This window comes from Dipteris shenzhenensis, chromosome 30, assembly GCF_047967505.1.
Source record: "Dipteris shenzhenensis isolate YYH24624 ecotype China chromosome 30, Dip_SZ_1.0, whole genome shotgun sequence".
Classification (NCBI taxonomy): Eukaryota; Viridiplantae; Streptophyta; class Polypodiopsida; order Gleicheniales; family Dipteridaceae; genus Dipteris; species Dipteris shenzhenensis.
The window spans coordinates 17,537,151-17,553,378 of record NC_141625.1 but is presented as its reverse complement, the minus strand read 5'-3'; the positions used below and the strand labels follow the sequence as shown (position 1 = coordinate 17,553,378).

General features: G+C 41.9%; 1 protein-coding gene across 1 annotated transcript; it reads left to right on the top strand.

Moving 5' to 3' along the window:
- Nucleotides 1-1,155: 1,155 nt before the first annotated feature.
- LOC147881790 (uncharacterized) lies at nucleotides 1,156-4,795 on the top strand. Its single transcript, XM_087401764.1, has 6 exons — nucleotides 1,156-1,255; nucleotides 1,324-1,420; nucleotides 3,381-3,466; nucleotides 3,597-3,648; nucleotides 3,806-3,957; nucleotides 4,063-4,795. Exons 1-6 carry the CDS (start codon nucleotides 1,208-1,210, stop codon nucleotides 4,132-4,134), a joined length of 507 nt encoding a protein of 168 aa, XP_087257890.1. The 5' UTR covers nucleotides 1,156-1,207; the 3' UTR covers nucleotides 4,135-4,795.
- Nucleotides 4,796-16,228: the final 11,433 nt, after the last annotated feature.

Genomic DNA, 16,228 nt, shown 5'->3' with positions numbered 1-16,228 from the left:
AAAGTGGATACACTCGAAGAGAAATACATAAGAGAACTAAACACAACCGACTCGAAATATGGCTACAATAACCTCAGTGGAAATCCTGCATCTACAAAAAAATTTTACTTTCTAAAAAAAAGAGACATAATCTAGTATATTTAAGTAGAAGCCCATTTTCAATACATGTAAAGGACTTCCTATTTCAAACTATAGATAAATCATACTCTTGAAGGACTCTTAATTCATAACATATATTACTCAATTTTTTTTGTTTTCAAAGCATTACTACTTTTTTTCAATACACAAAATAATTCATGTATGTACAGTTATTAAAAGATGCTTATAAAAACGTCATGTTTTTAGTGATATATAACTCCAATTATAACAATTCCAATAATAACCACTTTTAGGTATACTAGATAAATTTTCATGTATTGTTACTCTTATAATAATATTATAGTGTATTTCAAAAAATTCTACTATTATAGTGCTCTTCTTCAAATCATAATTAATTCTTCTCAAATTGCAAGTTTACATAAATCTAATTTCTAAATTCACTTTAACAATAAAGTCAAGATGGAAAATATTATTTAATAATTTTTACGAAATAGCACTAAATTCATATATATATATTCTAGCTCAATACAGCTACCTGCCCGGATCTAGTTTCATGTTGGGGATCTTTTCTTCAGCGAAGTTCTTGTGGAGCTCCTTTGTATGGGTTTTCTGTGATTGGCGGTGCATGTTGGTGCATCACTTGCGCTCCAGCACATTATTCTTTGGTAGGGCATTTGTTTTGAATGTAAGTGGCTGTTACAAGACTCTCTTGAATTTCAGCATACATCTCGTCATCTCCATTCCCAAAAAAAATCTTGAAAAAAAATGGCCAGATGGTCCCAGGTGTGAGCAAGCACGACTTTTGGCCCCGTCTGACCAAAAGTTACGCCTACTTACAGCTGGGGCCATCTGGCCATTTTTTTCAAAACTTTTTAAGTCTCTCTATGCCCCAAGTACTCTTGGGGACCACTATTTGGGGCATGGAGAGACATCCCTTAAAAAAATTTTGAAAAAAAATGGCTAGATGCCCCAGGTGTGAGCAGGCACGACTTAGGGCTAGAGAGACGATCTATATAAATGGTTGTGCTTTGGTACGATCTTGTTTGCGTGCAACTTCTGTACTCCGATTTTGCTTTTGTACGAAGAATGGAGGATAACAGCAGGGTTGATGGATTTGTGGAGTCCATGGACACCGAATCCATTACTTTGGGCAAAGGTTCTTCAGGTTTCGTTCTTTCTACTTTCTCTTCCTTCATTTCCTATTCATTTTCGTTAATTTTTCAGATTTATTTGGAGAAAAGGTTCGTAGGAAACCTTGAGGAGAAAAGGTTTGAAGGAAACCCCGACAAGAAGAGTGATGACGCCAGTTCTGACTCAAGTGGTGTGCTGCTCTGACTCCGATTGTACTCTTGCAAAAATATCTTGATTTATAGCGATTGTGCGTTTTCGGTGTTGTAAATTTCTTGCGAAAGTAAAGGGGGTTTTGAAGTGTGGAGTATTGTAGGCTTTGGATTAACAGTCGTTGGCCAGATGCCCTCGCTTGTGATTGCATTCGCTCCGCCTGTGCGGTGAATGATTGAGCGATGCCACTTTTAACCTCTTGCAAGATAGTATCATACTAAACTACAAGGGTACCGAGACCCACGCTTATGTGTATTCTAATCAGGCTTTCTTCGATTTGTCTTGGAATTGAATTAGCGGTGAAATACGTGCAGAACTCGGATCACTCAATGGTCTGCAAAAACTTAATCTGTCAATGAACAACTTGACAGGTAGAATCCCTACAGGCTGAACGCAATTTCTTGATGGAATGTCATGTGTTGAGCATGATACGCCATAGAAACCTTGTGAAAATTCTTGGCGCTGTGTCAGAATCAGATGCTAGATGTCTGATTTTTGAACTGATGCGAAATGGGAGTCTGGACACCATGGCTTCTACTGTATATTAACGCTCAGGGCTGATTGTAGACACTCTAAGAGCCCTCAACCTTTGGAATGAGGCTACGCTTTCCCCTTCTGTTGCATAAATGGACTTGACTCACTTGCATTCTCAGATTTTGGAACTATGTACGTATTTGTGCTTTGGTCTCGAGGACATTTTGAATGTCGAATGCCCATATAAACTGTCTGATTCCCAGTTCAAGATGGTTCTCGACCATGAACTTGATCTGTAAAGCATTTTTTGCGACCTTTGTTGCTGTGACGATACGGTCCTATAATTAGTTTTTGGCTCTGATCGTTTTGACACAAAGACAATCGTTTTGGCCACAAAGAATGGAGCCAAGGAACAACGTTATTATTTACTAAGCTCATACGAGTGATGGAACGCCCTTGTATGAGGATGGAGAAGGTTATTGTGCAGCCCCATGGATCTAGCTTGATGCAGCTAATAGTGATAGCTTCTGTAACGTCTTTTATTTTCGCACATGAGGTTTACAATACTATGTTACGATTATAAGAGAATATTAACCAAGATCCCCAAGAAAGAGCGGGATGCTCTTGGATTTCTGGGGAAGTGTGCGAGCTGAAATGGAATGTGTTGCATATGCAGTGGAGTACTTACATAATGAGTCTGGGGTAGGACAGATAGTTCACTGCGACCTAAAGCCTAGCATATTTTGCTGGATTAACAGTCCACACTTAGGTATTCAGCTAATGTTGAAATAGCTGGATGCAGCTAGACTCAGCGCTACGCATGCGCTCAAACAACTAATGGTACAGTATTTCAAAGAAATCCTGAGTAGTAATATAATTTCTCTATAATTTAGGGCATTCTTCTTTCTTTTTTTGCCTGCATTTATTCTACTTGCATTCATTCTAATTTCCGTCAACATTTAGATATTCCATCTAAACAATTGGAAAACCTGTAGTTGAAGGAGTTAAATGATAGGACAATGCATTTCCTGTAGAAATGATGAACTGTTTTAAATAATAGGACAGTGCATTTTCTGTTTTTTGCTAATCGTTTTGTGACGTCATTTTGACCTGTAAACTGGTGAATTTATTCTGCTGCAATTATCTCAATCAAAAAAATAACTTTATGTGAGAAAACGGGTGAGATTTACTGCTCGTTATTTGAATTATGCCATCGTGTCTAGTTTCCTATCGTCATTGCTATTGTTTGTAACTCTTAGGCTGCTGTCAACTATTTCTGTTTCCTCATCTTTTTTTATAGGTACCTGTATCACCTGTATCTATGTGTCTACAGAACTCACGATCATTTTGTTGTTAGTGCTTATTATTTTAGCTCTTTTACACATTTCTTTGCCAGTTTGTCCATTTTTTTGGTTGGTCCACTTTCACGATCGTTTGTTAAAGGGACACTAGATCATTATGTGCAGGTTACAGTCCACTATCATGGTTGTTTGTTGAAGGGACACCAGAGAAGGAGACATGGAAGGGGAAAGCATGTATGGATGATGTGGATGTGTATTGTGATGAGGGGAGCAGTGTGTGATGAGGGGAGCAGTGTGTTCAAGGCTAATCGCACTCTATTCATTGCATATGTTCTACAAATTGTTTGTCTCTTTAATACTTTGTTTTAACGAATGTGAGAGGCTGGAAAGGAAATTGAGCAGCCATCGCACTTTCCCACCAACAAATTTGAGGGTATGTGTCTTGGTTTTCTATTTTTTGCAAATGTTTCGCTGCGAATTAGCATTAGCTTTAATATTGGTGTATTAACATTAGTCTTCCACTGTTTGTAGCTTGGAAGTACAGTAAATGAGTAGATTAGTGAATTTTCTTTCTGTTTTTTGATAAGCAGGGGATACAGCTTATGCCCCCGTTGTTATGAGACCGTACTCCAAAGCTTTGAAGATCGGTGGCATGTCAAAGATTGGTGGAATAAAGAAGGCTCCCGCAGCAAAGTCTTTACGCAAGGCTTTTCTTGCAGCGGGATGCAAGCGTATGCTGAAGGTAATCATATGTAGCCTTTGTCTAAATGTTTCTGTTGTTTGAGTGCGATAGGTTCATTGATCTAACAATGGTTCTTGGTGCACGCACTCTCACTTGTCTGTGCAGGTGTTTTTTATTGAAATCGTAGGCTACGTACTTATTGTTGCAAGTATAGTACATGCACTGAAAAATCTATAGTTGCATGTGTAGCAAAGAGGTCTTTCTGCTAGATTGTTTAGATGTAGCGACTTTTGCTTTCCATCATTTGCGAACACAACAAGTGATGCAACATTTTGTAAAAAAACTCCGCATGAGGAGCTGTTTTCATTTTCAATAAATTTGGCCTTACAAAATAATGTACATATCTCAGTTGTACATTCCTTCATGGGGTTTTCAAAAATTCCTTTCATGTTTTTTTTGAACAAAGTTGATGTGGTAACACCCAAGCTACTGATTTGCAATTGGGTCCAATAACTGTAGGAGCAGATTTTTAGGTTTTCTCTTTCTCAGTAGTTTCAACAAGCTGGGTTTACTCAGTATTAGTGGTGTTTTTCTTTACTATGGTTCACATTTAAGCTTCCCCGTAGGTAATTAAAACATTGCACATGCTGTTCTATTGTTGGTTAAGGGGTAATTGCAGCTGAACCTTCAATTAGGGATCTAGAAGAGTTTACAAAACCTTGGCATACATTTTGAGATGTGTTTGGTCGGCATCTAATGCGCATGTATGCGTACTTGCAGCCAGTATTAAGTCTTCAGCGGAAAAGGAAACTTCTGCTGAAGCCAATTCATTTTCAAAGCCTATACTTAGGTCTAGTCAGCCCCCTCTACGAGTTGTGGACTGCAATACAAGAGTAGTGGTAGCTGCTCCACCTAATTTTGTGCGAGGAGGAAATTCCCTGCCAGTACTTCAGATATCTGAGTTGTGTGAATTTATACGATTCCGCTTTGCATTTGAGGGATGCTGTTGGTAAAATATGGAACTTACAAGGCTAGGGATGTATCGTACCCCACCTGTTTGAGAGCTGATTTCACAAATAATCAGAATTGTGACACATTACTTTGGTTGTACCACATGTATATGTGCCCCAATACAAAGATACCCTAGTCATTGATTCCTTCTACCGGATTGAGGGTGCCACCATTGTAAAGAAAGCTATAGGAGAAGATGGAACATGTTCATTTTTGCTCCATGTAGATGCTACTATGAATGCTATCAAGGCTGAGCCGTTTGATGGTTTGATTACAATGCTCCCTGAGACGACTATTGCTTGCTACGTTCCTTGGGTGTCTTCGCTTGTCCGCACAGCAAGAGACACAATCTCGACAGTTGTTGGGACCATAGCTTGTGTGATAATAAAGGCAGATGCAAATAGTTTGATGATAGCTGATGGTCCCTTATTGAAGACAGAGCCACTGTAAGTACTATTACATCGTAAATTCTAATATTGTACACGTAACTACCGCACACACAGGCCATAATTTGTTCTTAAAAAATTTTGTTGCAGCTCTACTTTGTTACTGAGTGCAAGAACATACTGTCATGCCTAATACAGGAGTACCATGACGAAGGCATCATCATGTACACGCTCCCCAATGTTTCTTACATGCATGGCAAAAACACATTGGGTTTTTTGACGTCACTGTCCTAGCAGAGATTCCAAAGGATCAGAAAAGAGTTGAACTGCAGCATGCTTTCAGTAGCCAAGTATCAGACTTGGGATATGGGCGCAAGGTAATTTTTATTGATGTTGTGAAGTTGTTTATTGCATTGCATTGTGTTCTTCCACTAAAGTTTTACTTTATTCTTCACTGTAGGTGTCAGGCATTCTGCATTTCACTCACTTGGACCGAATTTGCACAGCACTAGTAGCATGAAGCTCAAGGAATGTAGTATCTATGCGTAGAAGAGCGTCAACATGGTTGCCATGAATCTGATATCGAAAATTAATGTTCTTAAATCTTACACACAATCTTGCGCATAACAGTACGATTCTTTTCACGCTTAGGTAATGCAGAAATTTGAAGACTCACAGGCAGTAAGAACTCTGCAGTAAGACAAAGTCCTTTTACAAGCTCTCTTCTGCTTCCATTACTTTATTTCAACTGTACTACAACTTTGGTCCTCTTCATAGCTTGAAACACGGCTGCTCCTTTAGTGTTCTACTGTCTCATTTTTTATCTTAAAAAAGGTGTGGTTTCTGAAAGTTTACTATTATGGTAGTAACGTTTAATGAGGATTTAGTAATGGTAATTGTTTCATTGTCTACTAAGTGTTCTCACGTTTGAGATGACACTATTTACAATGCTTTATTCTCATGAATAATGTCATGCTTAAATGGGGATTTCTTAGGAGTGCCGGCTCTAGAAAGGTTGGTCAAGACCTTGGGATTTAACAAGCTTTTGAACTTGTGTATCCAGCAGACTTTAAAACTGCTATCCCATTTTATATTTGACATCAATTGACTAACTATTCGCCATGGGTAAGGAGAAGGATGCTATAATATTATAATAAATAACTTCTCTGAACTATTGTAGTTGCAACACTACAACAGCAGCTTAATTGCACTACATTATTCAAGTTAAATGTACATGAGAGGACTTTGATATTGTCGAAGAAAATAGTAAAGGCTACACATCCTTGCACGTAACAGTCCAACTCTTTTCACCCTTAAGTAATGCAGAAATTAGGAGACTTGGAGGCATAAAAAACTATGGAGTAAGAGCAAGTCTGTCTTGAACGTGCTTGTACTTCCATTATTTTATTACAACTATACCACAAGTTTTGACATCTTCATAGCATAAGCACTATTGCTCCTTTTGTCTTTTACTGTGTCATTTCTGATCATAGAAATTGTATTGTTCATGAAAGTTTACTATTGTGATAGTAACATTTCATCATGATTTGTTAATGGTATCCTTTTACATTGTCTACTAAGTGTTATGACATTTGAGATGACTTAATTGTTAGATATCAATGCTCCACTCTCGTGTAACTACGTGGGAACCAACCAACTCCTCATATGAGGAGAAGGCATTTGAGTAGCTAGGTTATCCGATAGGTCTTGGTTTGGACACCAGATTGGGGCCATGTGTCGCCTGATGGTTGGACGGCTTCAGATAGAGTTGGCACACTGCCAACTAGGCTACATGCAAGTGCGGGAAGGCATCCCATGACTTATCGCATTGAGGGTAGACGGAGCATTTTTCGGGGCAGCCCACTCTCAGGTTGCGGGGCTCGTTTTGAGCCCCAGATGATCCCGGATGGCTAACGGTTTGAAGCTCTATTCTGCGCCATGGTTCTAACATGTGATCGGTGGTCTATTTCGGGACCGACCTCCAGTTGGCCGTTTTAGGCCGACTGGGTCGGTCTCCCAATTGGGTCTAACCGACTACGACTGGTGGCTATATAAGAGCAAGCCCGTGAAGCCCATGATTATCACTGGCTACAGCAACCCTGATTCCTTAGCATCCAACCTCCGTCCTCTATTGTTTCAGCATGCCATCAAAGCTTCTTACACAGGAGCGCACGGTTGGGAGGCAGCGCCATCTATTGTATCAATTTTACAGTAATCAAATTTTTGATTCTCCATACTATCTGCTTTTCTCTCTTGCATACGAGATCCTATTATCTGTTGAGCACAGACGTTGTATTGTTTTCTTACATGGTATCAAAGCTTGGGCTCTAGCAAGAATATTTGGTAGTGTGTTTCTGTTTGCGAGCAGATTGTGAGAGATGACTCAGTCCGTAAGACTGCGAATCTCACCGTTTGGCGAAAGTGAAAAGTTGGACGGCACTAACTATCCACTCTGGAAGTTCAAGACGAAGACCATCCTAAGCGCATACGAGCTTTGGGATACTGCTACTAGGGTGGACGTGAAGCCGGTCGCGAGATCGAATATAGTTAATGCAGGACAATAGATACTACCAACTGCGGATGAGATTCTCACGTGGACAAGAAGAAATGCAGATGCGTTGTGTTCTATTGTCTGCAGTGTAAGTGATTCTGTCATGGCATTGATTCAACATGTCACAACGGAGGAGGCTTGGACGATCTTGAAAAATCAATATGATATCACGAATCAGACGCGGATTCAGAATCTGAAGACTCAACTCGCAAATGAGAAACTGTTTGAGTCTGAAACGTAGAGAAGTTCATCACCAGGGTGAAGAATTTGCACGATCAGATGACTGCGATTGGCATCACCATCACGAGCGAGAATCTAGCACGAAGGTGTCAAAGTGTGGATCGTACTAGCCTAATCTATCACTTAATGAGCATAAAGATCATGGAGGATCAAACCAAATAAGGAAGGCCATGGAGAGAGACAGGAAGTATGAAACACTCAATCTATTCCAATGTGCTGTTCTTAACCATACATGATAGGCCTCTTATATAGAGTGCCCTTTGAATAGTCAACACATGTGTGATTCTCTCATCCACATCTCTCCTTGTGGATATCCTCAATCCACATCTTCACATCTTGTAGTCCACATCTTAGGGTGGCTACTTTAATTCTTTCCTATACCATACCTTAGCCCTTTAATGTATGTGCTCATGGCACCATATCTCTCAACACCTTCCCTTGGTGCCATGATCCTTTGGCTACTGCAAGGTGGTCAGATGTGAGTTACAAATCCATCACCTCCCCTTAGTGCTTGCATTGCTACTTAAGGTGGTCAAGTGTGGTTTTTACATGTCAATACCTCCCCTGGGTGCTTTCATAGCTACTCTCAGGTGGTCAGGTTTGATTACAAAACATATAGGCAAGGTTGGCAAGGTTTTTGTTTTTCAATACATTCTATTGATGTCACCTTTTGGCTCATGGCTTGATGACGATGGTGTTTGCTTCTTTGCTTGACGTAGCTGGTTGCATGATGCTTTGTTCTTCCATGTGCCTTGATGGTTTATGTGTGGATGCTATGCTTTCTGCTATGGTCATCTCATGCACTTGTGCTTTTGGCATGCTTATGACAATTATGTGTGCATTCATGCTTTGATTTTCCATTTGTTGCAAAGGTCTTACCAATTGATTTCTTTCAATATTGGCAGTGTCTAATTGCTATAACAATGATTCTGACTTGATAGACGCGTAGAGCTCAAAAAGACGATCACTTTTCCTTTTTGGAGCATGTCCAAATTCTTCCTGGATTGGAAGTTACGCCTTGTCGAAGTTTCTATGAAGGAGAGGGGGCCTTGATGATGTGGCAGAGGGATTCATATGCTGAATTTCAAACTGTGCTTGGAAAAGGGCAATATGCTTAGGTGGCACTGCTGACTGTGCATGCTTATGTGGCAGTTAACCAACCCTAACTCTTACCATGATGGGTTAGGTTAACCAGACCATGATTAAGTGTTACCTGCCACGTGGCAAAACTTTGGCCAAACATCATTAAACTAAACCTAGAATTAACCACGGTTTGGTCCTGACACGTGGCTCTTCTATGGAGCTACCACGTGTCCTAAGGTTGAACCTTAGAGAAGAAAGAAGAAGCTTTGCAGTTTCTCTACTGCAGCGACGACGGCGATGTGGGCATCCAGCTTCAGAAGGGAGAACAGAGGCACGCTAGAGTCAAAGACTTTAGAGCGTAGAGCTATCATAGAGGTTCTTCGCACGGGGTGGAGACTACAGTTTTGTTGCATAGCCATAGATCCGAGAGCCGGGAGAGGCACAAAGCCGGGCTAGACAAGCGACTTCAACACGAACCTCCTTTGTTGTCCACGACTCCAGCGGGCTACTGCAGTCAGCTGCCTATTTCTGCAAACTTCATTTGCCTCGAGTAAACCTGCTACAGCGCATCCTGCTCCCTTTGTTGGAGATGGCGGAGTCGCCCGATGTTGCAGAGAAGGCGGCTGGGCAGAACCGTTATGGGTGTTGGAAGGCGCTATGCAAGGAGCTTGGAGATGGACTGGAGCATCCGGCGTCTTGCTTGCAGCCAGAGGTCATTAGTCGTTGGCAGAAGGTAGAGCTGCTTATGCCATGCCGCGAAGTTGCTGGAGCGCTGTGAGCTTGTGGGAGCTCTGAGGCCGGCTGTAGGGAGTCAGACTTGAGGTTGATGAAGAGCTAGTGACTGGTTGTTGTTTTGTTGCAGTTCTGGAGGACTTGACGCTCGTCACTTGCAATAGTGCTCAATCACTCCGGAAGCATCTTCCTTGCCACTGATGAGGCTACAGCGCATAGATAGGCAATGTCTTGCTTATCGTCTCTGCCCAAGGAGGTCTTGGCATAGTAGAGACCTATGTCTCTCACTCTATTTCTCCAAGGGAAGAAGACAAATAGACTTTCTAAGAGTTTCCCTAGATCTCTATTTCTCACAGAGTAGACTCTCTCTCTCTCTCCAATAAATACTCAAGAAACACTCACACCCTAAAACTAAAACTAACCTAGGAGAGCTAGACCTAAGCTCTGATACCATGTCAAAGTGTGGATCGTACTAGCCTAATCTATCACTTAATGAGCATAAAGATTATGGAGGATCAAACCAAATAAGGAAGGCCATGGAGAGAGAGACAGGAAGTATGAAACACTCAATCTATTCCAATGTGCTGTTCTCAACCATACATGATAGGCCTCTTATATAAAGAGTGCCCTTCGAATAGTCAACACATGTGTGATTCTCTCATCCACATCTCTCCTTGTGGATATCCTCAATCCACATCTTCACATCTTGTAGTCCACATCTTAGGGTGGCTACTTTAATTCTTTCCTATACCATACCTTAGCCCTTTAATCTATGTGCTCATGGCACCATATCTCTCAACAGAAGGTGCATACGGTTTCTCTTACCAAAGTATGACGGTCTTGTTACGGTGCTGAATACGCAGAACAAAAATCCATTCCTCAACTTTGAGGATTTCAGCGTGATGCTTTTGGAGGAGGAGATGCGTCAAAAGACGAGGACTGGAGAAGATTCGGCTTTCTCGGCTAGATTAAAGAAAGGTAAGGGTAAGGACTCTGGTAACCCATCTTCTTCTGATGATAAAAAGAGAAAGAAGAAGATTAAGTACTTCTATTGCAACAAGGCAGGGCACAAGCAGAATGAGTGCCGAAAGAAGATTGCAGATGAGAAGAATGGAGTAAAGGAAGAGTCCAACAATAGCACGTAGGCAGTACCAGTAGAGCTGTCCGTAGCAATTAAGGAGATTTGCACGGAGGCAGTTCATGTACTTGCGGATGAACCTTGAACTTTAGTAAATCCCAAACAACCATCGTGCTTGTTTTAGTAAATCCCAAACGAGGAAAAATGTAAATCCCAAACATCCCAAACAACCACCGCACTTGTTTTAGTGACAATGATTATGCATGAGGGATGATCTAATTCATAGGTTCAGATTAGCATTTAGTCGAAATCAGACTGTAATAACAATAATTGTGCATGAGGGGCCATCTAATTCACAAGCTTAGATTAGCACTGAGCTAGAATCAGACTGTAATAACAATGACTTTGCATGGGGGACCACCTAGTTCACAAGCTTAGATTAGCATTGAGTGGGTTCATCAGACTATAAGAACAATAGTTCTCATTCTTATGATCGAAAACTTTTGTTATTACAGTCTGATGAACCCATTCAATGCTAATCCGATGTCTTGTTTTGATCTTGCCTTTCTTCAGTTGACTGTAATAACAATGACTTTGCATGAGGGGCCATCTAGTTCACAGGAATAGATCAGCATTAAGTGAGAATTATACTATAATAAAAATGACTTTGCATGAGGGACCATCTAATTTGCATGCTCAGATCGGCATTAAGCTAGAGTTAGACTGTAAGAACATATCACACTGTTAGGATTTTTTGATGACCGAGAAATTCTCCCATGGCAACCATCTAATCGCACGTCATGGCTAGACAATGATGTGTATATGATCGCGTATGCTAGGCTAGGCTACCAGCAAGCTGAGAAATTCTCCCATGGAAACCATCTAGCATAGGTGGTCATGGCTAGATGATGATGTATATGATCGCCTATGCTAGGCTGGGCTACTAGCAAAATCCAATGGGTGGATTATGTGCTCTTAGCAGCGATAGGCATCCAAAGTCGCACAAACTGACATAAGAAACAAAGGGGAAAAGAGTGGGTGGGCAGAAAGTCTAGCTATATAAAGGCCTTAAGGGCAAAGAAACAATTCACCGCATCCAGAAAAATCCCTCTCCTACCCCCCTTCCACGCTCTCCAAGCCCCCTTCTACCCCTATGATGAATCTTTTGCTACAACCTCAATGCCCCTTCATAATGCTTCGTAAGTCATGGGATTCATTGTTTGCCTTGGCTCTCCATCCTACAACACTCCACCAACCATAGCCATGACCAAGGGAGTTGTAGGATGGGGAGCCAAGGGAAATGGGTATTCAAAGGGGATCCATTATTTGCCTTGGCTCTCCATCTTGCAACACTCGACTAGCCATAGCCATGACCAAGGGAGTTGCAGGATGGGGAGCCAAGGGAAATGGGTCTAATAGACATAGGTCAACATACCACCAGTCATCATTGATCATGTTTCATTAGGAATTGCTACTACAACTGGGAATGATTTCAATAGATGTATGAGAATGATTTGATATGCAATCCATTGACATTCGATATGCTTATACATTGTTTTGGTTCTCTTTCGGTAGGTTGCTTGACTCCTTAGTTCTCCACTCCCTCCTCTTCCTTGAATGAGTCGATAGGATCTTGGACGAGCAACAAGCAACATTAAGAGATCGATTATAGAATCTTGGACGAGACCAAATAGAATAGAATCTTGGATGGGAGTAGTAGCATATCAACGATGGTTTATTTTATGAGATTAACCCACAACGACTTGTTTATGTGCCTAGAGACACGAATCATCCTCCAAAAAATGGGCCAAATACCTCCTAAGATGAGGAGCATATGGACCCATCAAAGGAGCAGAGAAAAGGCTCATATTGATTGCCACTATGGGACTATACATGCTACTCATCTCCGAGGTTCTAGATAAAAATACTCTCTCCAAGGGACTCAGCATAAATGCTTTCTCAAGCGGTCCAAAGAGAGAAGCGGAATCCACACGGCTAAAGGCTTGATTGAGTCCTTTTAGTACTGACTTGAGCGGAAGAAAGGTGATGGAAGAAAGGTGGTGGATGAGGATACTTTTGCAAATGAGTCGGATTGCTTTTGGTAGATGATGGAGCAAAAGGTAATAATGTTTGTATTGACGAAAGCATCAAAGATGGATTTGAAAGAGGATTCAAAATGAATTTGGAGCTTTTGAGGGTTGAATGCATTTTCATGAATCGGCAGGGGACCATTGGCGGCTTAAGCATCGATTGTAGTGAAGTTGTCAGAGTGAGGAGGGCTATGGTGGGGTGATCCTAAGATCGGCCGAACGAGGGCCAAAAGTAGCAAAAGGAGTAGCACATTTTGTGTTTTTTAAGAGAGAGAGAGAGAGAGAGAGAGAGAGGGAGGGAGGGAGGGAGGGAGATGTGTACCTCCTGGAGAGTTTGGACCAGCCAAGAAGGCACAGCCCATGCTTCGTGCAAAGATGAACCTTCTCGTGCAACTACATCGTGCACATCTTGCATATCCACATGCTTAGCATCTGCACTTGTACCTGCTGTTTCAAATGTCCAGCAAAAAGAAACGGTACAATTGCTCTCAAGTTAGGTGGAGTTGTAAAACAATTGTCCGATGTTCTTTATGTGCCGGATATCAAAAGGAACTTGTCCCTTTCCGCGATCAAGGATCGGGACCTCAAAGTTCAATTCGATAAGAATGGCGCACAGATTTTGGATCTTCAAGGGAAGGTCATTGGTAAAAGTACACGGCACAACAACATCTACGAACTCTTAGCTTTCAGTGCTTGAGCCGATGTGAGCAGCACTAAGCTCTGGCATGAGAGGTTTGGTCATCTAAACCTTAGTTCTTTAAAGGAGATGCATAAAAGTGGAATGATTGCAGACTTACCAGAAATTACAGATCTGTCCGATGTATGTGAAGCTTGCATGATGGGCAAGCAGCACCGGCAGCCCTTTCCTAAAGAGGTCAGCAGGGCAAAGGATCCTCTAGAGCTCGCTCACACGGACCTCTGCGGAAAGATGGAGATGGAAGCTTTGGGTGGTTCCTACTACTTCATGACGCTGATTGACGACTATAGTAGGAGGATATGGATATACTTCCTGAAGACTAAAGATGAGGCTTTTAGTAAGTTCAAAGAATGGCATGTAATGGTCAAGAAAGAAACGGGGAGGAAGGTGAAGTTGAGATCAGATAGAGATGGAGAGTGTAAGAAAACAATACAACGTCTGTGCTCAACAGATAGCAAGATCTCGTATGCAAGAGAGAAAACAGATAGTATGGAGAATCAAAAATTTGATTACTATAAAACTGATACAATAGATGGTGCTGCCTCCCAACCGTGCACTCCTGTGAGAGAAGCTTCGATGGCGTGCTAGAAACAGTAGAGGACAGAGGCTGGATGCTAAGGAATCAGGGTTGCTATAGCCAATGATGAATTGGGCTTCACGAGCTTGCTCTTATATAGCCACTACTAGCAGTCGATTAGACCCAATTGGGTGACTGACCCAGTCCGCCCAAAATGGTTGACTGGGGATTGGTCCCGAAATAGGCCACTGACCACATGATAGAACCGGTGCGCAAAATAGATCAGAGCCATCCGAGATCATCAGGGGCTCCAAACGGGCCCTGCAACCCAAGAGTGGACTGCCCCGAGAAATGCTCCGTCTACCCTCAGTATGGTCAGTCATGGAATGCCTTCCCGCACTTGCATGTAGCCTAGTTGGCAGTTTGTCAACTCCGTCTAGCCATCAGGCCACACATGGCCTCCATTTGGTATCCGAAACAGGACCTACCGAATAACCGAGCTACTCAAATGCCTTCTCCTCATATGGGGGTTTATAAGTAGAGCTAGCTGATTCCTGCGTAGTTACACGGAGAGTGGAGCATAAGATGCCTCTCCAGCAAGTCTCTTCCGAGAGCCTTCGTGAAGATGTCTGCAGCATTCTCTATAGTCGGACAGTACACAAGACGACCTCTCCATCCATGATGAGCTTAGTACGTACAAAGTGATATTGATTCTCAATGTGTTTTGTGCGAGCATGGAACACAGGGTTACTATTACCTTCTTGGTAACAGGGTTATAGAGACGATAACCCTTTGCCTCTTCACTGTAGCCCAAGAAAATACACTTCTGGCTCTTCAGTTCCCATTTAGTCCTGTTAGCATCAGGGACATGCACAAAACAGTCACATCCAAAAACTCTAAAATGTGCAGCTGAAGTTTCTTACCAGAAAAGGCCTGCAGTGGAGTCATCCCGTTCACAACCTTTGTGTAGCTACGATTTAGAATGTGAACTGCTGTGTTACATGCTTCAGCCCAGAAAGTCTTTGGCAAATCTTTTCCTTTCATCATACTCCTGTCCATTTCGCAGATGACGCACATCTTGCGTTCAGCTACTCCATTTTGCTGTGATGTATGTGGCGGGGGTTTCTACCTCTTGATCCCGTGACTTTTGCAGTAACTTTTGAATTCATTTAATGTGAACTCTCCATCTCTGTCTAATCAAAAGTTTTTCACCTTCCTCCCCGATTCTTTCTTTACCATTACATGCCATTCTTTGAACTTACTAAAAGCCTCATCTTTAGTATATCCATATCCTTCTACTATAGTCATCGACCAACGTCATGAAGTAGTAGAACCACCCAAAGCTTCCGTCTCCATATTTCTGCAGAGGTCCGTGTGAACGAGCTCTAGAGGAGCCTTTGCCCTGCTGGCCTCTTTAGGAAAGGACTGCCGATGCTGCTTGCCCATCATGCAAGCTTCACATACATCGGCAGATCTATAATTTCTGGTAGGTCTGCAATCATTCCACTTTTATGCATCTCCTTTAAAGAATTAAGGTTTAGATGACCAAACCTCTCATGCCATAGCTTAGTGTTCTTCACATCCGCTCGAGCATTGAAAGCTGAGAGTTCGTAGATGTTGTTGCACCGCGTACCTTTACCAACGACCTTTCCTTGAAGATCCAAAATTTGTGCACCATTCTTATCGATTTGAACTTTGAGGTCCCGATCCGTGATCGCAGAAATGGACAACAAGTTCCTCTTGATATCTAGTACATTAAGAACATCGGACAGCTGTTTTACAACTCCATCTGACTAGAGAGCAATCGTACCTTTTCCTTTTGCTGGACATTTTGCATCATTGCTGACTGCTGCGAGGATGTCATTCGCTACCGGCTATAGAGAGGTATACTAATCCTTCTGACTGGTGATGTGGCACGATGCACCATTGTTAATAATCGAAGGTTC

Excerpts from the sequence above, each read along its gene's own strand:
- LOC147881790 (XM_087401764.1), top strand. The coding sequence starts at position 1,208 with ATGGATTTGTGGAGTCCATGGACACCGAATCCATTACTTTGGGCAAAG. Across the intron at positions 1,421-3,380 it reads CGCCAGTTCTGACTCAAGTG|GTTACAGTCCACTATCATGG; the intron begins GTGTGCTGCTCT and ends CATTATGTGCAG. Across the intron at positions 3,958-4,062 it reads GATGCAAGCGTATGCTGAAG|GTGTTTTTTATTGAAATCGT; the intron begins GTAATCATATGT and ends TTGTCTGTGCAG.